Source organism: Cyprinodon variegatus, unplaced genomic scaffold (assembly GCF_000732505.1).
Source record: "Cyprinodon variegatus isolate N-32 unplaced genomic scaffold, C_variegatus-1.0 Scaffold109, whole genome shotgun sequence".
Taxonomy (NCBI): domain Eukaryota; kingdom Metazoa; phylum Chordata; class Actinopteri; order Cyprinodontiformes; family Cyprinodontidae; genus Cyprinodon; species Cyprinodon variegatus.
The window spans coordinates 1488528-1511335 of NW_015150562.1; the positions used below are offsets into that span (position 1 = coordinate 1488528).

General features: G+C 38.6%; 3 protein-coding genes and 1 long non-coding RNA gene across 8 annotated transcripts in view; 2 read left to right on the top strand and 2 right to left on the bottom strand.

Annotated features, from left to right (window-relative positions):
• strada (STE20-related kinase adaptor alpha) overlaps positions 1-3738 on the top strand; it is a 10057-nt gene extending 6319 nt beyond the window's left edge. For 2 of the 3 annotated variants that reach the window (XM_015374824.1, XM_015374826.1), the window contains 7 exons: positions 902-1010; positions 1118-1241; positions 1464-1635; positions 1721-1825; positions 2327-2580; positions 2669-2723; positions 2851-3738. In XM_015374824.1, the coding sequence (XP_015230310.1) occupies positions 902-1010; positions 1118-1241; positions 1464-1635; positions 1721-1825; positions 2327-2580; positions 2669-2723; positions 2851-3006 (975 nt within the window). In that variant the 3' untranslated portion in view covers positions 3007-3738. The remainder of the gene's footprint in view (positions 1-901; positions 1011-1117; positions 1242-1463; positions 1636-1720; positions 1826-2326; positions 2581-2668; positions 2724-2850) is intronic. The other variant, XM_015374825.1, reaches the window with a different exon arrangement.
• rnf113a (ring finger protein 113A) lies at positions 3728-7909 on the bottom strand. Its single transcript, XM_015374827.1, has 10 exons — positions 7776-7909; positions 7349-7428; positions 7175-7270; positions 5053-5160; positions 4791-4900; positions 4480-4586; positions 4290-4379; positions 4125-4218; positions 3942-4048; positions 3728-3868 (listed from the first exon to the last, which is right to left on the bottom strand). Exons 1-10 carry the CDS (start codon positions 7879-7881, stop codon positions 3801-3803), a joined length of 966 nt encoding a protein of 321 aa, XP_015230313.1. The 5' UTR covers positions 7882-7909; the 3' UTR covers positions 3728-3800.
• Positions 7910-8475: 566 nt separating this feature from the next.
• On the top strand, positions 8476-21728 carry rundc3a (RUN domain containing 3A). 3 transcript variants are annotated; one of them, XM_015374846.1, is made up of 11 exons: positions 8476-8708; positions 17305-17432; positions 17570-17703; positions 17808-17893; positions 18220-18309; positions 18454-18534; positions 18707-18872; positions 18951-19108; positions 20185-20298; positions 20478-20578; positions 20898-21727. In XM_015374846.1, exons 1-11 carry the CDS (start codon positions 8602-8604, stop codon positions 21038-21040), a joined length of 1308 nt encoding a protein of 435 aa, XP_015230332.1. In that variant the 5' UTR covers positions 8476-8601; the 3' UTR covers positions 21041-21727. The 3 variants fall into 3 exon arrangements, with proteins under 3 accessions (XP_015230332.1, XP_015230330.1, XP_015230331.1); XM_015374844.1 differs by having other exon boundaries at positions 8477-8708; positions 20481-20578; positions 20898-21728; XM_015374845.1 differs by having other exon boundaries at positions 8478-8708; positions 17305-17420.
• On the bottom strand, positions 12650-14764 carry LOC107084819. The gene is made up of 2 exons (XR_001481238.1): positions 14599-14764; positions 12650-13833 (listed from the first exon to the last, which is right to left on the bottom strand). It is a non-coding gene; the product is annotated as an uncharacterized LOC107084819 (long non-coding RNA).
• Positions 21729-22808: the final 1080 nt, after the last annotated feature.

Below are 22808 nucleotides of genomic sequence, written 5' to 3' on the forward strand. Positions count from 1 at the left end.
CCTACATAGCTGTGGCCCATGATGTTTGAAAATGTCTTTTAATCAATGTGCTGTTAATTTTTTTTTTTTTTTATTTTTTTTAAATTTTTTTTTTTTATTGATTTTTTTTAAATGATCACATTTTAATGCCTGCTAGAAAATAACCAAAGGAAATTTTATAAGTTTTCCAAACAAATTAAACCAGGCAGGTCTTAAGTAAATGTATTTGTACTATAACCCTACATAGCTGTGGCCCATGATGTTTGAAAATGTCTTTTAATCAATGTGCTGTTAATTTTTTTTTTTTTTTATTTTTTTTAAATTTTTTTTTTTTATTGATTTTTTTTAAATGATCACATTTTAATGCCTGCTAGAAAATAACCAAAGGAAATTTTATAAGTTTTCCAAACAAATTAAACCAGGCAGGTCTTAAGTAAATGTATTTGTACTATAACCCTACATAGCTGTGGCCCATGCTGTATGAAAAAGTACTTTACTATACGATTTGTTTATTTTTTTTTTTTTTTTTTTTTTTTTTTCCTTAAGGCTGGTTTTTCATTGGAACATTGGAAACTGTTTGTGTGTGTTGTGTTTTTTCTTCTTTTTTAGATGATTGTTTAGCTGTTGCTCAGTGAATCCCAAAGCATTAGAAATGAAATTCAAGGATTATTTACTGATTTGTATTTTCTGATAGCTTTTTTCCCTTAAAACTTAATATTATCATTATTATAAACTACTTTTTATAAATACTCAGGCTTATTTTTGTCTGAGGTTAGAATTTGACATAATAGTAAAAGCAGAATATTTTTAGGAATTCTCTACATTTTTACCGCCCTATTATGTCCTCTTCTTTTTCTCCTTAATATAATTTTCGCTGCTGGTCGACATGATGTTTGAGATGTGAGTTTTCTTTTCTCTTTAGGGTGAATTACACGTGTCAAAGTTGTTTCATCACCCCAGTATTCTACCATACAAAAGCATCTTTATAGCTGAAAATGAACTTTGGGTCATCACACCATTCATGGCTTATGGTACGGAAGGAAAAACATCCTATGCTGCATCTTAATATATTCTATTGAGGAAGCCTGTGTGAGATTAAACATTTCCTCCCTCATGCTAATTTATATTTTTCTTACAGGTTCAGCCCGAGATCTCATCTGCACACATTTTTCGGATGGTATGAGTGAGCTGACCATTGCATACATTTTGCTAGGCATGCTTAAAGCACTCGAATATATCCATCACATGGGATATGTACACAGGTAAGATTAACGGCTAACTCAGTCTGAGCGGAAAGATTAAATCACTGCCAGCTGATGCAGATACATTTATTTCATTACAGTCATCTAGTATTCTTAGCTTAACCAAAATAAGTTTCGATTTGATTCTCGATTGTGTTTTTTTTTTTTTGTGTTTTAGAAACGATAGCTGTAAAGTATTGATTAAACCACCCATTTGCATTCCTTACTGTTTCGCTCATGCAGGAGTGTGAAGGCCAGCCACGTCTTGATATCTTCTGATGGACAGGTCTGCATGTCGGGACTGCGGAGTATTTTCAGCCTCATCCGTAACGGTCAAAGGGCAAAAATGGTTCATGATTTCCCTCAGTACAGTGTGAAAGTGCTACCTTGGCTCAGCCCTGAAGTGCTACAGCAGGTAGGTTCTCCTAACATCTGCATAGGAACTTAACTCTAAACCTGTTCTCTTAATTAGCTTATTTTTGTTTGTTTTATTTCTACAGAACTTGCAAGGCTATGATTTTCGATCAGATATTTATAGCCTTGGCATCACTGCCTGTGAATTAGCCAATGGACATGTACCCTTCAAAGATATGCCGGCTACACAGGTGAGCGGCCACTCTGATATAATTTATATTAATGTCAAAGTGTCAGCAGAAAAAGCTCCCTAGAGTTGTCATAAAATAAAAAAAATCTTAAATTGAGGAAAAGGAATCAGTTACACTGTTAATTCAGAGTTCAGCAAATCATTTCATGCATTTGACAAATTTATATAGATTATAAACCCAAATGTAATCTTTTAAAGTTATTTTAAAAAAGTGGATTTTATTTTTTTATTGTGGCGTAAAGCAAACTTGCATTGTGAATTTTCACTTTGAGTTCCTTTTTTCCTTATTTAATCCTATACAATCTTTAGTCTCCTCTACAGTGTTAAAGGTATTAAGGTTTGTAGTTTGAATTTGATAACACAACAGTCCATATGGCAAGGGAATCTTTGGTCAAAACGAAAATAAGGATACTTAACAAGGCCTTATCCCATAGTTTGGACACTTGTGTCTTGGTTACTTTACAAAAAAAAGAAGAATCCCTATATTTATTCCTGCTTGTAGATGCTCCTGGAGAAACTGAATGGAACTGTTCCCTGTTTGCTGGACACCACAACTATCCCCCCAGAGGAGCTGTCACTCAAGCCATCTCGCTCCGCTGCTGATTCTGGCATCTGTGAGGGCCCTAGAGCAGGAGGCCCAAGGCACTCAAACGGAGATCCTTCTTCATCTTCAGGAGGACATCCGTATAACAGAACATTTTCTCCACAGTTTCACAGCTTTGTTGAGCTGTGTCTACAGCGAGACCCAGAAAATAGGTTGGTGAGACCCCCTTCTTATTTCAGTCTGATAGGAAGGTCTTAAAATCATCAAAGCTCTTGTTTGATTAGTTCTCCTTTCTTGCAGACCATCTGCTACCACTCTTATCGGTCATCCTTTCTTCAAACAGGTAGGTAAAAATGTATGTACTTCGGCATGTTTCCTTTTATTTTTTTATAATGTACTTTAGTATTCAAGATATTTAAGTCTATACCAGACTGAAAAAAACTTCACATTTCCCTTGTATCTCATTCTGCATTTAAATTCAGATAAAACGTCGACCATCAGAGGCGCTGCCTGAGCTGCTGCAACCGGTATCACCCATCACTTGTTTTGAGAGCTCAGGGCCACAGGACTCTGTTTCTGGACTGGCAAGTTTAGAGTCGGGTCTGAGCCATCTGGACGTGGAGGACTGGGACTTCTGACAGGAAACCACTTAAAGGGAACACAAGCTAAGGATTGTATTGAAAAACTCACCTACTAGGAACTTCTGTTCTGTAATGCTCCTCTGCAAGCAAGTTACATGTTCATTTAAAGGAAGTTGCTATTCACAGACAAGTTAAAACTAGAGGTCACTCACCTCTTTTTGATGTCTTGCTTATGCTTTTCTTTGCTTCTAGATATGCACAGACTCATGTTTTGCACTGATGGCTTTATGCAGAAACGGCTTTTTGGTGAACTACACCAAAAGCATCCTGATGCTAAATAGGGACATGTCGCTCATGTCATCTTGCAGTAATCTTATGGATGTAGACGCATGGATTTGACTTGTTCAAGAACACTTACTTTGCATATTATTGATAACTCAATCAGCTTACTCGCCACCATAAGGCTTCACAGCGGTTTTCACAAGGGAAGCTCATCATTCTATCCCAGATTCATGTTCTTGAGTAAACTGATCAAACAGAATGTTCACCTTCTTTATGTTCTACACATCATATGCTCATATGTTGCACAACTTTTCAAACTTTAGACATATGAGTTCTTTGGGTCCTACTCATGTTAAACTGAATGTTTTATTGGTGCTTGTTTTGTCTGCATGTATATTTAAAAGCAAAGACAAAACAAAATGTGTCAAATTAAAACCTGAACAACAGGCAGGGTGCAGATTCATCTCTCAAAAAACACTGAGACACACAGGAGCAGGAAAGCTTTTAAAAAATATTTATTGAAAATATACAGACGGACATAAAGAAAGGGATAAATGGGTTCCATGACGCTAATCTTCCTCGTCGGATGGAGGCAGGTCGGCTGCAGCATTTTGCTTTTCCATCTTTGCAATCAGCTCTGGAATAAAGGATACAGATATCAGGGTGTTTTTCAGTTCACCCATTTTTTTTTTCTGGTAGAACTTTCTTACCTTTTGCAGGGTTAAAGACTCCATTGGTTTGAGTGTTGCACACGTAGCACCGTTTCGACTTGCGATAGTGCTGAAGAGCGCAGGTTTCACAGAAGTAATGTTTGCACCTGGAACACAGCAGATAGCAGATCCCATTTAACTCGGCATTATGGAGTAAAGGAGAAACGTGGTGGGAGGACTCACTTTGTGACAATGGGATTCTTGAAGGAATCTCGGCAGATGAAGCACCTAAAGGGTAAATCCTCCTCATCGCTGCTCACCTCATAATTCTCATCATCTAAAAGAAGAAAAAAACAGTTAAAAAAATACTCCTTTGAGAAAATTATGAGAGTATAACACAAAAATCACCATTTGCTCCAAATGTGCCCTCTTCCAGTTCCCTCTCAATCTGCCAGCCATGTTTGTAGTCTGATCTGTCATGGAGGAACTTGCAGCTATCTAAAAAAAAAAAAGCAGGTAACATTAAAATCAAACAATAAGATAATAAGGATCACATCAAAGTTAAGTTTTACATATTAAATTCCTAATTTAAACAAACCTCCAAAACCACAGAAACCAGTCTCCTTGTAGTCTTTGCAGATATCTGGTTGGTAGTCCCACCGGACTGTTGCTCTCAGGTGTTCGGGGGCACGGATCGGCCCTTTTCTATTAAAATGATATACAATATATGATACACAAATGATATTTAAGGATCAATTCAAGTAGAAAGCCTTTAAAGAGCCTGTTTAAAATCAGTTTCATAAAATGGAAATTGCTGAAATAATTACATGTATTTATGTCAACTGTTGGGGTCTGGATATTCTGGTTCCACAAACATTCTGTTTATGTTCTAAATGTTCGCCTCCTTACCTGACCATACCAGAAGAAGCGTTGCCCATTGTGGTGTCTTTAGGCTTGATGAATTTCTGGTAGTTATTGATGCCACGGTATATTTTATCATCCTCTTTACCCAATAGTTCCTGTTCAAAGAAAAGTATGTGTGGAGGGAGCAGCGGTCAATAAATAATTTGAATGATTTAAACAGCTAAAATGTGGAAACTATGCAGAGGTTACGGCCGATATGCAATCCTGTGAGACACTAGCTCTCAGGCTTTTAAACAAAGTTTCCTACCTCTTGGATTTTCTGGCTCTTCTCAAATATTGCCTGGGCATCTTTGTCTTTCTCTGTGTCCAGCTGATACGTAGCGGTTGCACCCATGTCTTCAGGTCCCTCTGGTTTCTTTGTTTTAACAATATTATATAAAATAAAAAGAGAGATTTACATCTTTATGAGGCGCTAAAGGTCTCATGGGCATCTTCAGCACATCCAGTGAAAACAATCAGTTATTTGATACCAATGTTTACAACTATAGGCTAGAAGTTATTTCAATCAGATGCCCGAAAATGTACCAGTTTATCTGTGTGGCATGTTTCAGTAAGACAATTTAAAGTGCTTTAAATGAGGAGGACATAAGAGAAGAAAAGCACAGGAAGAAAAATACATTAAAGTAGAATAAAAGGACCAGTAAAGAAAAAGCTGGACTAACAAACTGATGTTTCATTTGTATGAAGTTAGAAGACTCAATATTCACAAGCTCACACATGTGATCCACACATGCACAGGATAAGATCCAACCATGAGAATAATGATTCAAACAAAATATGTACACAACATGTACATATTCACAAAAGAATTTGTGATGAATACAAAATTATATATTGATTTAGAAACTACCAGTAGTCTTTGAACTTCACAGCATTTGTGTGTGGATTTTGGAGACTCGCCTGGCATGACTAGACGCACAAATGCATTGGTTAACTCCACCGCTGCAGCCAGTCATAAGAACGTGCACCATGTGGGCCTGATTTTGTTACTTGGAAGAGTATGATGTCTGCAGCAAACATAAGGTTGCAGAGACTGACTGCATGGCAGACTTATGCCATATTTGGACTCTATCCTATTCCAGCTGCCATTTTTCACGTTTTGTTTTTTTATTTTAGTATCTACATCAGTTACAGTTTTTTTTCCCAAGTTTTTAAAGGTATGGTTTATAAGATTATATTAAATACACAACAGTTCCACATAAAAAAAAACACAAAGTAATAAATCAGAAAAAGACTTTAGTGGAAACAAAACTTTTTCAATCAAAGACAATGGCGTAACGGGCGTAACGACACAATAGGCCAGTAAGCAACATTATCTGGGCCCCATATGAAGTACAACTCTGCTCTGCACTCTCTCCGGCATTTGAACTTCCCAGTTAGCGTCCAGAGCTAGACCCCCGATAGAGAGCATGACTGTACTGACTGTACCCCCCTCTGGAGCAGAGAGCTGACAGCAGGAGATGTAGCGTGATTCTACTCTTACTGTGATTGGCTTATAACAAAATCACCGCCCATGTGCTATACGCTCTTGTGATTGGCTCAAACAATGTTCTAATTGGATGCAAATCATAGCAGTCTCCAAAATCCGCACACAAATGCAGTGACGTTCAAAGACCACTAGAAGTCTATAAATCAAGATATAATTGTGTATACATAACAAATACATTTGTGAATCCTGTCTTGTGAATAATGTCAATTCATTACATATTCACATATTTAAGTGCTTGATTTACTCATTATCTGCATTTGGGGATTGTCCTGTTCATCTGTGGATTTTGTCAACACATGTCTAGTATAAAACTACACCTCATCAGGAACAAATGCAGATCATTTGCGAATACCAAAACAACAACAACAACAACAAAAACCAATGAGTTGTAATAGTCTTTTTTTTTTTTATACTTCCATGGTAGGCCATAGAACCCGCAAACCCCACAACTCAAAATAGTTGTATGCTATTTTTTTTTACCCTGAAATACTTTAATAGTTTAAATATGTTGCTTTGGCAATGAAAAAGCTTGATTGTTAAGTCTAAATTACTTTACCAGAACATGTTAATATATTTCCACATAATTAATCTCCACAGTGTTTATGTATGGTTCTTTTAAAATATGCATTCAAATTCTTGCAGTTCTTTGTTTTACTGACACTGACTTATAAAATTGCAATGTATTTTACAGATCCACATGTTTTTTTTTTGTTTTTTTTTATAAAGCAAATTTCAAGAAAACAAACAATACTTGAAAAACTGGTTTAAATCTCAATAATTTGTTGCCTGAAAGGTTCTCATGTTAGTCCATGTCTGAAAAGAATAGTCCAACAGCCAACAATGAAAGGTTGTGAAGAGAGCAGCAGAAAATGAGGCTCACCGCTGATCTTGTAGACTTGTAGGAAACTGTGATCTTGTCATCTTTGTCATCTTCACTTTCACTAGAAGATACAGCATCTCTCTCCACCCTTTTGGTCTGGAACAATAATATGTCTGAGTCACAATTACCTCAAATCTATCAATATATTAACATTATTTCCTGTTATTAACTTACCTTCTGAATCATGGGGTTGACCTTCGCATCCTTCCTTTCTCTTCTGATCACAGCACACTGGTCTTCGTCACTGTTACTCTCTAGAAGAGGTGAGCCCGAACATTTCATTAACAGCCACCTGTCTTTTCTTTGGTCATACAAATCAACTGCTTTTTAATTTTTCTATTTTTTTTTATCGTAGAAATTAGAAAGCAGTACGAATTGTCTCAAAATGACACAGTCAGTATAGTTCTGTGTAAACCTAAAAGCTGCATATAGCTAAAACATAACTATGATATACAAGGATCATTTTGAAAACTTCCGTTCAATCATTTTAGCGAATGCTGGAGGTAAAAATCACACGAACGTAACCAAATAAAAAGGGAAACAGCACTCTTAATTTACAATTTAAAAACAAATCAACGCTGTATCATTTAGAATTACTTACCTTTATCGCTGTCACTTGCTTTTCTTTTGCGTCCGGAGAATTTTTTTGTCGATTTTTTGAACAGAAAGGTACAAGTTGGTGTTTTGGGATCCGTTGATTCCGCCATTTTGCCTATTATTCTTCTCTTTTTTTTCTTTTTTGCGGCTGGCAAGCAACCTTTTTTTTATGCGCATTACCGCCATCTACTGGAATGGAGTGTGAATCGGGCCTGTACTTTTTTAGTCACAGCGCCCTCTACTGTTTTGGAGAGCGTTGGGCGCTCTTTTACTCCCCCTGCTGGTAACAAGAAGAGTTGCACATCCCCGTGTTTACTAACAGGGAAGCAGCGAAGAAGTCAAGAAAAAATAAAAGGAAAGGACAAATTCAAATTCTGCATCAAGTGCATGGATGGACAGAAGACCTGCACAAGAACATTTCCGAACATATTGTGGTCAAAAAGTTCTCCATTTTTTATTTTAAAGTGATGAAGAAAGGAAATTAGCCCACCTTTGTTGTCTTCAAATTCTATATATTTAATGTTCGGGCATTACAATAAAAACATAATTTTTATTAATTTCATTAATTTCAATTTCACATTAACAATCGTTAGTTTTTTTAGCTGTTTATATGATGAAAAATGTGTTTTATTTTGAAGGAATTAGCCGGATCTTACTTATGGAACTATTTCTAATTTTACACATGTACCTTTCATTTACTCATCTCCGCCGCATCAGCAGCAGCATCATCATCACCATCCGCAGAGGACACCGGGTGCTGGAAGGACGCAGGCCCTGCTAAGGGAGAGGTCCTGGCCTGGGTGCGGACCCCGCAGAGAGGCCGGGTCTGGATGGAGTCAGGCTGCGTTCAGACAGCCATGGCTCTGGGTCTGACATCGAAGAAGGCTTCTGCCAGGAGCGTAGCGGTGGAGCGAAAGAACCTCATCACGGTCTGCAGGTACACATCACGACCCGATCGACGCTCCATGTTTATTTTTCAGAGTGAAAAAAAGAATATTATTCAGAATAAAAGACTCAGTAATATGAGGCAGGTGTGTTCTCACCTTCACAAACAACTGCTATTAACAGAGGAATAGGAAAATATTTCAGTCCATTTATACTCCAACAAGAGTTCATTCTGCCTTTATTTATTTTTTATTTCATGTGGTAGTTAGTTGACTCAATGAGATCTATTTTCAAATGTGTGCAGTCTCTCTGAGATTATCAGTGATCATAAACCAGAAGGAAAAATGCACCAGCCTCTCACTGACAGCTGAGCAGGACAAGGGCATAGGGAGCTTTGCAAGGACTCCTCCCCACATCAGATGTCCTCCATCCTGTTTCATCCACTGCAAGGTGTGCTGTCCAGAGGCGTAGCCAGAAAATCTTTATAAAGATGGCCAGGCAATAACCGATGTACACTGAGGGGTGGCCGAAAGTAGATAGGTACCAGAACTTCAGGGTCAGTCTACACTGTTCCAACAGGAAAATTAAGGAGCAAAACATCCATATTTTCTAAATAAAGACAAACTATACTTTCCTACAGCCTTTGCTAAAAAAATAGATGCATATGTTAAAACATCCGTGCTTTCTAGATAAAAGGTATAGTGGATAACATTCTTTCAGGTTTGAGTTTTGGGTGAACATCTTTTCCATTGTCATCACTTTCCTACTTTTATCAGTAATCATTCTGCATTAAGTTGACATTAACAAGTACTAATATCTACATAAAATGATTATTTATTATGTTTTATTAAAATAGTTATTTATCTATGACGTCACTGAAGACTCCTAGATGACTTGCAGAGACACATCATGTTCTCTTTACCCCATAAAATACGAAAAAGAGCATGAATACTGTACTTGTCATTTTAATGTTAGTGTATTGATGTGCATAATTAACCAGTGTTTTTGTTGTCAAGTAATTGTTAATATATTAAATTAAAATATTTTGAATTATCTATTTGAGAGTATTACTGTTGCCACCATCTGTATTAGAGGGAAATAAATGGTAGGGGTNTGTTAATATATTAAATTAAAATATTTTGAATGATCTATTTGAGAGTATTACTGTTGCCACCATCTGTATTAGAGGGAAATAAATGGTAGGGGTAGCAAATGATTGGCTAAGGGTGGCCATGGCCCCCCTTGGCCCCCCCATCTAGCTCCGCCCCTGGTGCTGTCAAGAAGCCAATAAACTCAACAGTTATCAGAGGTTTAAACTGGAAATGTTTCAGTTAACGCTATTTTGTTGAATAACTCATTCTGCTGCATATCCAGATGAAAAAAAGAAAAAAAAGATACTGCTATTCTTTTATTTGTCTTTGGAAAATAGCTTATGCTCAGACTGGAGACAGTGGCTCTGTTGGAACTTATGGGCTGCATTTTCCAAGGAGGCGATCTACCTGGACTGGATCATTTGAAGTCATTGAAAATAAGGAGACCAGACGAGTTTAGGCTGTGGATTCGAACAGGTCTAGCCTTCAGTGGCTTTTACCGCTCTGTCGCTTAGCAGCCATGTCAGTTGACACACAAAGCATGAAACGAATTTCACTCCGAACTTTCAAAATTGTTTCTTTTTTTTATTATAAAGTGGACAAAGACTTCACTCATGTGAATACAGAGTGGAATAAAGACAACAACCACCGGGAGCATGAACAAATAAAAGCAAATGTAGACTTTCATTTTTTAAAGTGCAGCCTTGATAAGGAAACAGCTGTGATAAAAACATTGTGATGAAAAACAGTAATGTAAACATATGACCGTGTAGTTACAGTTTTAACATTCAGGGTTTTTTTTTTTTTTTTTTTACCCCATTGTGTTTCTAGAGGCTAAAAAATTGGTATTGACATTTTTTTTCTTGAAATAACTATATTTTACATATATTTAATTTGCCTGTGAAATAAGATGATTTACTTTTAAAGTAAGAAAAAAATCCATAATGTTATTTCAGGTGCATGATATCTAATAATCTTATTTTAAGGGGGAAAATACTAATTCCTTTGGCAGATCATCTTATTTACCTGCTCCAATGAAGGGAAAATAAACTTATTTCAAGACATTTTTACCTATTTTTGGATCAGTCTTTGCAGTCGAATGCTCTATACATTTCTTGTGATGGTATGGGCTAACAAAAGAGACCATAACTGATTAATTCCTCGGATCAGTTTAAAATTTGCATGTACGATTTCATTTTATTTATTATTCCGAAATGACTGTTAGTTTAAGCTTAAGCCATATTAAGAGGATCACAGTTTTCAAACGTATATCAGAGGTCTGTAATTTTGGCTTTATTTTATCATCAAATATAGTAAAAGAAGCACTTGTCCTGCTTTTTTTAAATTCTTTTGTTCTATGGCCCCATTAAAGAAAGACACCTTGTTCTTCATGTCTTTATGAGGACCATTGTTGTCAATTATTCTCTAACAAACCTGTGAGGATTTTTCTAGAAAATCTGGATTTATGTGCACTGGAAAAAACGATCTAGAAATAAGTAAAACTTTCTAAAATTAAGTGTACTTACTCTTGATTTGAATAGGTAAATTAGATAATCTGCCAATGGAATGAGTATTTTTAGTCCTAAAATAAGATAATAAGATAATATGCTCTTGTAATAAGACAATGACATTTTTTTTTCTTATTTTAAATCTAAATTGACTTTTTCCATTGGCAAAATGTCTTTTATCTCCTCAATTCAAGAACAAATGCACTTATTTTAATAAAAAATTGACTTTGATTTTTTCCAGTGTGAAGACTGAATTAAACTCACTTAGACTAACCTAGACATGTAAATCAAGGGAATTCTGAATTAATTTAAATTTTTCACCCATTGTACATTGTTTCATACAAATGTAAATAAAGTTCAATTTTAAGTTAATTTATATAATTTTAAATTGGCCAAACAACTGTTATTACTGATTTTTTTTTAATGCCTCTCAAGTCATTTTAGAAAAATATAACAGTTTTGATTTCTTATCATCTGCATCATATTCAATGCGATGAACCATCCACCATTTAATCCCCTCTCACACACACACATCCATGCTGTCTTTCATTACACCACTATATCAGAAAAATAAAGCGTAAAATAAATGCAGACTCCCAGGTAGACACGCAGTCAAGCATTTTTATTATTTTTATGGTCGTTTTTGCATTCAAGTGAGATACACTGAGGCACAACACACAACACAAAGCAGAGGATGCCTGCAAAGAAAATAACAAACCAACAAACCTCACACTGGACTTTGAACACAAAGATTAGCTAGGAATTCCTTAAACACTTATTTTCCCTTTGCCCCGACCGTGCTAGGACACTTTTAATCATATGAGCATTTTAATGACAAAAACAAGACAAAACAGAAATAATACCCACAATGCTTTGTGTCAGTAACGCTAACTCGAAATTCTTTATTTCCCTCCTTTCTTTTAACGATTAAGTTCACTTAAATGGAGATTTTCCTCCAGGTGTCTTTACAGGTGTCTGATCCTCTCTTTCCTCATATTTCTGACCTTTTTTACAGCACCAGACGCTCTGAGGTGATGTGAGCAGTTGTTATGTGATGGTGCAGCCTTAATGAGGGGAGATGCTGAATCAGCAGCAGACCCTTTGGCTGGGCATGACAGCAGCCTGGGCGATCTTCTGATAAATTATCCACAATCCAGACACAGATACCTGGATAGCTACATGAGCTAACTGATGTTAGTGCTTTTCATTAGTGCGGCGTGCCAAGCTGTTATTGTATCCTGATATATGTGTATAAATGTAAAAAGTCTATTCCCTCAGTGGTAAAACATATTTTTAACATATAGTCAGCAAAACAGATTAACTTCTTTCAATTCTTAATTTGTGTTGGTGGGGAAAACAGAATATGGTTTCAGTTCTGCTTTCGGAAGAAATCGTTTTTTTTTTAAGTTTCTTGTCAGAATCATACATAGATGATCTGAGCTATACCTACTTTAATTAAAGACATTTTTACCAGAGGACACCTGTGTGTCATGAAGGGGAACCTTGAAACTAGAGCATATATTTGCAAAATGTCAGGGAACAGTTTCTGATCTAGGCAAAACGTAACAAACAAGACAAATACTGTGAATATTGAAGAGATGTTTAACAGAAGTGTTTTTCGTGGCATGAATCTCTAGTGGCAGCATTGATATTGGAGGACAAATGTGGTGAAGCATGTCCAGTTGCCAGTGGCAACAGTTTTTTTTTTACTTTAACTCAGCTGAAGCTTCCTGCAGAGAGTTAAATTTTGGAGCCTAACATGACCAAATGTTTTCAATAAGCAGTAATAACAGTCCGAACATCCTGTTCTGTTTGGTGTAAAATTGACCGGTTTGCTGCTTTTATTCTGGCTAAGATGTCCAAGGTGGTCGGTGACTGCAGGATGAGTGTTGTTGTGGACACGGAGGACCTGAGGAATACATAAGATGAGTGAGAAAGGTGATTGGTGGAGTTCCAAAAGGCACAGGAAGGTAAAGACATGAGCTAATCCTCTGAGGCGTTTGAAAGAAAAGGATAAAAACTGTTGTAAACACAAAAATCCACATTTACCGGGATGGAATGTGCAACTTTGCTTATTCTTGTGCATTATTCCCCCCTTTTCTGTCAAATATTCAAATTTGCATGTGCTTTTTTTACATTTGCGCAACCTTTCTTTTGCATTTTTCATGATTTCTGAACTAATGTAACTCTGTCAAGTATCTATAATTACAGCAGAGGTTTCAGTACGTTTTGGGAGAACTCATCAGCTGATCCCCTTGCTCTCACTTAAGCTCCTCTCCTGTGAATAGACCCGATTGACTCATTTATTATCTCTCGATCAAACACCCTGACTGTCCATCTTATGCCCAGATCCGTCCGCACCTCCGCTGACCATAAAACACTTTGCTCTGACGCTTCGTCACAGAGGGGAATTGTGAGAAAAGGGACCTGCTTTTCTTTTTGGAATTGACCCAAACTACAAGAAAACAAATGTTGACTTCTTGTGCCAGTCCAGTGCAGGAAAGAGTGTCTCTTTTGGTGCAGCTGCTGCCAGCGATGGGTTCGGCAGTGTCATCTGATCCTGCTGGTTAGGCCAAGACTGAGGGGAGAGAAAGAATACAAGAGGAGAGAGAAGGAGAAAGATGTCAGGGAAGTGTTTGTAGGGAGAAAAAGGGGTCAGCGTCTGCATTTGGGTTAGCTGTCACTGCTGATAAATGGCGTTTTGGTCTTTGTATGCTGCTGTAGCTCAAACTTTTTCCTGTAAGTACAGTGGATAGGTGAGAAAGGGAGAACAAGGGGGTATTTAGACAGTGCTGAGTGGGGATTGGCAGAGATCCAGGGTGGAGCAAGAGGGGGCACAAAAGAAGCTTGTCAGAAAGCCGAGCAGTTGTTTTTCAGTGTCAAATCGTACCAAGACCATGTTGCTGTTCCACTCAAACTATTTGCATTTTTAAGGCGTCCTTTTGATCAAAGGGCCTCAGTAAATTCCCAAATATCTGCTACAATCTTGAGATAACAGTGCCAATGCCTTATCGATCAGGAAGAGCTTTTTTTAGAAGCGTACCTTGGTAATCTTAACCATTAATCAGTAGTTTTCATGCACTTTGTGAATGAACATAAGGAATAAAGGTTAGATTAAGATCCTCATCTAATGAGGATTTCTTTTGCAGCCTGAAGAGGAGAGTTTTACAAGTGCAAATGTGATGACTGAACCGCCCCTGTAACTTGTAGCGGTTGCTCTGTCTGCTTGAAATATTGCTTAATATTTACAATATTCCAAAAAAAAAAAAAAAAACAATTTAGCATTAAAATACATTTAAAAAGCAGGGTAGGGTTTATGTGACAGGACGTAAATGCCACTGACCTCTTTCCTTGATAATTCCGGCATGAGGGAGAAAAGTCAGAACCCCAAAAGTAAATTTAATCCAGTTTTCACCCATGGTTGGACTAGAGCCTGTGTCGTTATTTCCAAATGTTCCCTGTCCCGCATTTGTCTCATGACTTCTTGTCCCCCTACTTCTGGATGTGGCCCTGTGTCATCTAGATCGTCTTTGTCTTGCGTTTTGGGAAGAGGGCTTTCCGAAAAGACGTGGTGGTGGAGCCCCTGCTGAAAGAGGCGCTGCCCAGTGAGATCTTGGTCTTCCCACTGGTGATGGTGGAGGAGCCCAGAGAAGTGGTGCTCTTGCCTCGGGTGATGGAGGAGTTCCCCATGGCCAGCTTGGTCTTCCCCCTCTTTATGGTGGTGTTGCCCAGCGTTAAAGCTGTCTTCCCCTCTGTGAAGCTGGTGTTGCCCATTGAGGTGAAGCTTGTCTTGCTGACCCAGATTCGACGGTGGGGTTCGGCACTCACTCCACACTAAGCATCTCACACTCATGCAGCACGCCCTGCTCCGTTAGCCTTCAGAGTTAATAGTAACATCAGCTGTGATGGAGAGAGGACCAGAATCCTAAGCATGGACAGCGCGACCCCCGTGTGGCATAATGCCTTCGTTGAGCTGGTCTACGTGGGCTTTGGAAGGCCACATACCACCCATGTGTCCTGTGAATGGACAGAGGCAGCCGTAGGTGGATGCAGCCTATCTGGGGGGACTCGGACAGTGGGGCGATTGTCCCTTCGACACGACGACACCGGACGGTTGAAGGACACATTGTTAAAAACAGGACAGTCCGCGGTGACATCACTTTCTTCTCGACCATTGTTCCCTACAGCCTCCGATTGTAAGACGTCCCCTCTGTCTACAGCTGTATATGCCATATGTAAAGCTGCACTTTGTTGATGTTGATGTTCCCCACAGATCTGAATCTGAGGCTTTACATCTCTCCTTTCATGTTCATTACCAGTTAACTGTCAACATAAATCGACTTATAGTGACGTTAAAATCAGTAACTACACACAAAACAACCAGGAACAATCAGGCAAAGCAGAGTTTAGAGGTATTATCTTTATATGCACTATAACATTAATACACTTTTACAGTTTTGTTGGGAATACAGTTTGCAGCCTAATCATGGGAATGCATGAAAGACTCATTGGAATGCACAGAACTCCCACGGATGTGGACATGTCGATGGCTGCACAGAACGGGAGAATTGTTCTGGCATGGCCACATATATCACATCACATCTGTTCACACTTCCCCTCCCTGCTGATCTCAACACACCACAAAGCCTCATCGCATCACAATTGCATTTGCATAACATCCTTTGCACGCTTCATAGGTCTCTTTTTCTTAAGGGGAGTTTCCCTTTTTTAAATTTCATAACAGTAAAAAATAAAGATGGGTTAAATTTGATCCCAAATATAGCAGCTCACCGTGACTACTGACCTTCTAAAACTGACCACACAGACACATCCATTAGCTTTTATGTGTGTGCAGGATTCAAGTGTGAAAATCCCAGTAGACGTTGCTGTGCTTTTCTTTTCCCCTTGTAAGGGTGGTCTTGACAACAGACACAGATTTGGTCCCGTAGGTAAAGGTAAGAGTCATCAGAGAGCTTGTGGTCTCCCCCCGTGTCACAGAAGTTACAGCCACTGTTATGCTGTTGCTGCCCAAAGTTACAGTGGTTTTGCTCCAGGAAAATGAGGATTTTCCCCAGGAAATAAACAACTTTGTCCTCAGGAACGAAACCCTGCCTTTGGTGAAGGAGGTCTTGCTTGACGAGAATGTAGTTTTCCACTCATTGTTAGAGTCTTTTTTTGACTGCTTGGCTGTTTTGGGAGTCTTCGCCCTCGGCTCGGGGTCCTTCTCCATCTAGGTGTTCCTGCGCTTGGACGTCAGCGCTTTGCGGAAGGAGGTGGTGGTGGTTCCCCGGCTGAAGCTGGCCCGTCCCAGAGCAACGGTCGTCTTTTGCCTTTGGATGGTGGAATCTCCCATGGAGGTGGTGGTCACTCCCCTGAAGATGGAGGAGTTGCCTAAGGAAACGGTAGTCTTTCCCCTGGCTATGGAGGTACTCCCCACTGCCAGGGCAGTCTTTCCCTCTGTGATGCTGGTGTTGCCCATTGAAGCGTAGGCAGTCACCCCGAGCCCGTGCCTGGATGCCAGCTATCGTTCACGCTGCATAGCAGGTCCTTCTGTGATGCAGAAGGGCAAGCATGTGAGGTCAAAAAGCCAAACCAAAGCTGCTGCAGCTGCCCTAAATAGATCACACCACAATGTATAGATGAGGGGGAGGGAATTATTTGATCATGCTTTGATGCTGGCCGGTCCCTCAGAGAGACAAGATCCAAAAGGACCTGGAAGTGAAGCAATACTGAACAGACAGGGGGTTAATTGTGTGCTTTTGCATGATAACAAAGCCGATGCATTGAAGAGGGTGCTTTGTGCAAACACACAGGACAATTGGGGTGACCTCAGAAGTATAAGATGGCGTGGTTCCCAAATAAAAAAAAAAGAAAGAAAAAAGCCCCCTTCCCTGCTGTTGTTTAGATACAGTATTACATTTGTTAGCTTTAGTACAGTATAGCACTCAGCTGCAAGGGACATGCTGCACAAAACCATCAAAACGTAAATGTTTTCCCCTTTAGTGGGAGTACAGTTTTCTAATTCCTTTTCCATCTCCTTGTCTTTCAGATTTTCTGTGAAGACTCTTCTAGAAAAGTACACAGCAGAGCCTATAGATGATTCATCGGAGGAGTTTATTAACTTTGCTGCTATTTTAGAGCACATCCTGAGCCACCGCTTCAAAGGTAACACTGCAGGTAACATATGAAGCAAAAAAAACAACAACATCATGTAATCATAGTCAGTGACAGCCTGTCGATGTGACCATATCCTGCAGTTTTAGCTCGCTGTCTGAGCAGAAATGATCTCCTGCTGTGTTTCCATCTGTGAACAGGTTCAGGGAGCTGGTTTAGCTCCGATGGACAACGCAGTTTCTGGGAGTACATTCGCCTGGCGTGCAGCAAGGTGCAGAACAGCTGCATCGCCAGCATTGAGAACATAGAGAACATCAGCACATCCAGAGCCAAGGCAAGAACATCAATATGCACAGCTTTGTGTGTTTGTTGAGGGGGGGGGATTGATGTCAGAGAGAAGGCCTTCTGTTCCCGCTGACTTCTTCTGTTGCCCCACAGGGTCGGGCGTGGATCAGAGTAGCTCTGATGGAGAAGCGTCTGTCTGAATATGTGTCCACTGCTCTGAGGGACACCAGAACAACCAGGTCCGACTTTACTTTTATTGCTCTGCACAAAAAATGCACATCTTGGTCATGAAAAAGTTTCCTGCCTTAAGTTATAACTGGAAAGCTGCAGCTGAAAGTGACATCTTGGCATTATCTGACATAAAATCAGTATTCTTCAATGTCTCAGTTGATTAGCCTGTGGATCTAAAGAGACAAAGGAACTGTCCTCTGATTGGATGTTCCGACCAATGGAATGATATACTGAGGTTATAGAGAAGCTCCATTGTGTCCAATTGAAAGATTGGAGAAAAATGGTGAAAATGTTGTTGGTTAATGGGTTTGTTTCTTGACTCTTTGTTCAACAGGAGGTTCTATGATGAAGGGGCTATAATGCTGAGGGAGGAGGCTACCGTACTGACTGGCATGCTGATTGGATTGAGCGCCATTGACTTCAGGTCAGGTTTCCATGTGTTTTGAAAATATCAATACCTGCAGCTGCTCATGCTGTTTTTATGTTCAATCACAGTATGTTATTACTTGTAATTTATTAAGATGGTAAATATTGTAACTTATCTGCATTATCTGTGTTTTGGGTTCAGTTTTTGCTTGAAGGGAGAGGCTCTGGATGGGAAATCCCCAGCTGTGATTGATTACACGCCCTACCTGAAGTTCACTCAGAGGTGAGATTCACTAACCTGACTCCGCCAGATGGATTTGCTCCGCATATCTGCGAGTGAAACCTTGAAAGCTCGCAAGATCAGGATGGTCTCACGAGGCTAGAGATTCACCCTGCTGGTCAGTTCACTCTATAAGGACCTGTGTTTAGTTTGATGCTGCTTTTCTGCTGTGCAGCTACGATTATCTGAGTGATGAGGAGGACCGCCGCAGTGTGGACAGCAGCAACAGTGAGGAGAGCGTCCCTGAGCATCCCTACATCCCTCTGGTGACTGATGAGGAGAGCTGGAGCAACAAGTGTCGCAAGATGGAGCAAAGGTTTAAGATCGTCTACGCCCAGAAGGTGGTTCTCAGTGACCTCTAAGCTCAGCCTTCTTCAATCCAGTTTATTCGTCTCTAACTGTGAGTTACTGTTATGCAGGGGTATCTGGAGGAGCTTGTGCGCCTGCGCGAGTCGCAGCTGAAAAACATGGAGACGGAGAACAAGCGTCTCAGAGCCAAGGTGGAGGAGCTAACGCTGCAAGGCCAGCAGGAGAAGAAGGAGCTGGAGGCCATCGTGCTGGAACTGCAGGCACAACTGTGAGGATTCACATTTAGATTTTTCTGTCTGGAATGAAAAAACAAAAGATAACAGAGTTTGCATAGCCTTTAACTCCTCTTTCTCTTGGTATTATTTTCTTCCTTTTGTGATTGTCGATCTTTTATTTTTTCAAATGGAAAAGGGCTTCCTTTCCTTGGACAGTCCAGCTGTTTTATCGTTGCACAACTACAGCCTCTCAGCTCTCTGCTTCCTGCCCATTCTTTGGACCAAAATTTCTTCCAAAACATTGGAAATGTCTATGAAATGTCAGAGGGAACCCGTGTTGGTAGAACTACTATAAATCCACCCAAAATTCAAGACTTTTGTGGCACAACAGGGCCACTAACTCTTCCACAGCAAAGTCCAACAAGGAACAGGATTATCTAATAATTATCTAATATCATAAACATTAGTAGATTGCTTGCTTCCCTAACATGTTGATCAAATGGGGAAGTTTAATTACTGTTGTAGGCGTTGGAGCCATTAGAGCCCTTTTCTGTTATTTCCTAAACAGTAATTAAAACAGGTACCAGACACATCAGTGAGACCATAAATAACGCAGTAGATATATTCCTAAATATTTCCGTTTTTCCATGACTAACTTTCAAGTCCTTGAGAATATTTAAATGATCTTCAAACAAATGCTGTTTTTGAAGACTTTTACATATAATATCCTTCTCAACCTTTTGGCTAAGATCAAGTGCATCTGTTCTTATCTATTCTTATCAGTTTTTATATCTGATACGTCCCCTGTCCGGGGACCATATATAAATTGCTTTTCGGAACAGGGAGATGGAAAAGGGGCTCTGTCCACTCTACGCATGGATGGGTTTAATGCAGGGAGTTCATTTCGTTGCTCTGTACTTGTGACTGTAATGACAATAAAAGCTGAAAATTTTATATATATATATACATATATATATACATATATATATATATATATATATATATATTCTACATGCTTAGATTAGACATGCTTAGATCAAACTCCGGTCTGTAATAAGTATAACTGCAACTCAGTACTTTGTGATAAAAATATTTAATTTTCATAGCAATAACTTGTTCTCCCCATCAGTTCTGCCCTCATGCCTTGCGATTCCTCCCATTTGGCTAAAGATCTCTCCGTCCCGCTCATCAACCAGTGGTCCAGCATCCAAAACAACCAATGCGATGTCAAGCTGTTCCGCAGGTAAACCCTTTTGCACAGTGAATTACCCTGTTCCTGGATGACAGTATTTTACCTTACATGTTGTTTTACTTTATTTTATAATTTATGACTTTACTTTGTTTTAATAAAACGTGAAGTTTAAACTCTGTGTTTTTTTGTTGTTGTCTTATTTTCCTTTTGGTGATGTCATCTGCATCAAGGAGGAGTTTCCATAGTCTGGAGCAACTTTCTACTGAACTCAGTCTGAATTCTGATAAAAGTGAAGGGAGACAGAATGGAGATGCTCCCTGGACCTCAGAAGGTATAACTGTTTTATACATGCAGATTTTTATGTTTTATTTTTTTGTCCTACTTTATCTGTTACATCACTTCAATCTTTAATGTTGTTGGTTAAATATTAAGTAATACCTAATAATGTTCATGTTCTGCAACAAATAAATTCATGCAATGAACCCTGGTATAAAAGCCTCATAGTGAAAGCCACCCATGCACATGTGCATACTTATACTTGCACAGAGGCAGGCTTGATCCCACTGTATGTCGCCTTGTGTAGGCAGTTTATACTACGCTGGATCATAACTTGGATTTTACATTGTGTTTTTTCTGTTTTCCCGTTTCAGGCAAAGACAACACTCCCTCCATGCTGGGGCTGTGTGGCTCCCTGGCTTCCTTACCGAGCTCCAAGTCCCTGGCGAGCCTAAAGTCCAGCGAGTGCTTGGTTAACATCAGCACTGAACCCAGCCCTGCGCTCTCTCCCAGCTAGGTGCTCCAGAGCAACAACTTAACCCCACCCCCATCCAGCCTGCCTGCCTGGTGATGCTGCGTTGATGAAAAAAAACACAGCTCCTGCACATTCTGATCTAAAAGAAATAAAAACAGGAGCATTATGACACCGCATCTGGATTTACACGAAGCAGAACAAATTTCCTTTATTTGTATTCTGTTAACCCAGATTATCACTTGATACTTTAAGCCATTTGATCCATTGTAAACTGTTCCACAACATCTTTATAGCTTATTTCCCAATTTCGCTTTTCAGTTGTTTTCAAAGTTCAGTATTCTTGCCACAGCTTTGTCTGTGTTTAAGTACAAATTTTGTTAAATTTTCATATCAAAAGTTCAACCAAAACAGTTCACAGGTGATTGAATGCAAACACGGCTGTAAAGGTCATTTTAAGAGATGTGGCTTTAGCAGTATTTTTAATATCATGACTGGATGAAACTGGGTCAAAATCCTCTGATAGTACAGATATTTCTACCTGGAATTCTTTAACAACACAAACTCATACAGTATTTCCAACCTGTGCTACTGTTCATTGGTTTACTGATATAAGCTATTGCATATGTTTGTGTGTTTCCTTTCAGCCAGTACAGCAGTATTTTTTCTCACTTGTCTACAGTTTCTGTTTTCTGTTGCAATAAACTGCCTTTTTCCATTATTTGTGTCTGAGTAAAGATCTTAAGGCGTTTCTGGAAAAAAAATGCATTACTCTAGCACCATCTAGTGGCAGATCTTAAAAACATATTTCTTTACTTTGAAGTTCAAACTAGTAGCTCAACTTAGTGAATTTGATCTCTGTAGGATGGGTAGTTCCTGTAAAACATCCACCTACAGAAATCCATTCCAGTTGATAGAAATTCTGGATTTTATTTTATTTTCTATTTTGTTGACCATAATGAGTAAATAAAATAAAATTAAATATGTTTTTGGGCTTTTTATCCTGAATTCTCTATTTTGCAGTTTTCAGTCATATATTTATATTCACGATTATTTAAGCTGTATCCCTACAGTTTACAAATACTAAAAAAATTAAGTTTAAAAATCCAAGGAACAAAATTAAATTAATATGAGACATGATTAAAGTTTAATTTAATAATAATAATAAAAAAGTTAGGCTGCAGAAAACTACAATTTCATAGTGTATTTTTTGTTTTTGGATGTATTTGGTTTGTCTATCTTTTGCCCACATCTACGTTTCATTGTGAAAGATGCACCGATCACACCTTTCCCAGCCAGTACAGATTTCTTTGAAATTTCACCAGCAATTTTTTTCAATTAAAAGAATGATAACTATGACTCAAAAATAAATGCAATATACAAATGTAAGTTTAAACTGGTTGATTGGAATCATCACAATCAAATAACATTATTCCCATTTATGCATAAATTGAAAATGTTAGTATATGGTCTAATTTTTTGCCAAACTTAAACATTTCTTATCTCTGATGTGTTTGATAAGTAGTAAAAGTAGAATTTTCTCAACATCTGAGCTGCTGATCAATCAGAGCTGATTAATTAATAAATAATTGTCAATAACAAAGATGATTCTAATCATTGTAAAGATTTTTCAGCAGCACTAGGTTATCAACATTGCCAAACTAATTTAATTAAAAGCAACACCTTTATCTTAAACAGTTCCGTGTTTCTTATTGAAAACTATGACCAGGATTACATGAAAGTGTATATATATATATTCTTTATCAAGGCTAATCGTACATTAGAAATCTGACATCACTTCATCCCCAGCTTT

What these genes read in the sequence shown, in the direction of transcription:
- rnf113a (XM_015374827.1), bottom strand. Translation starts at nt 7,881, where the DNA reads ATGGCGGAATCAACGGATCCCAAAACACCAACTTGTACCTTTCTGTTC. An exon ending in ACAAGTCTACAAGATCAGCG is followed by an intron (nt 5,161 to 7,174) that starts GTGAGCCTCATT and finishes GTTAAAACAAAG; the next exon opens with AAACCAGAGGGACCTGAAGA. An exon ending in AGTCTTTAACCCTGCAAAAG is followed by an intron (nt 3,869 to 3,941) that starts GTAAGAAAGTTC and finishes CCTTTATTCCAG; the next exon opens with AGCTGATTGCAAAGATGGAA.
- rundc3a (XM_015374846.1), top strand. Translation starts at nt 8,602, where the DNA reads ATGGAGTCAGGCTGCGTTCAGACAGCCATGGCTCTGGGTCTGACATCG. An exon ending in AACCTCATCACGGTCTGCAG is followed by an intron (nt 8,709 to 17,304) that starts GTACACATCACG and finishes CTTGTCTTTCAG; the next exon opens with ATTTTCTGTGAAGACTCTTC. An exon ending in TTGAGCGCCATTGACTTCAG is followed by an intron (nt 18,310 to 18,453) that starts GTCAGGTTTCCA and finishes TTTTGGGTTCAG; the next exon opens with TTTTTGCTTGAAGGGAGAGG.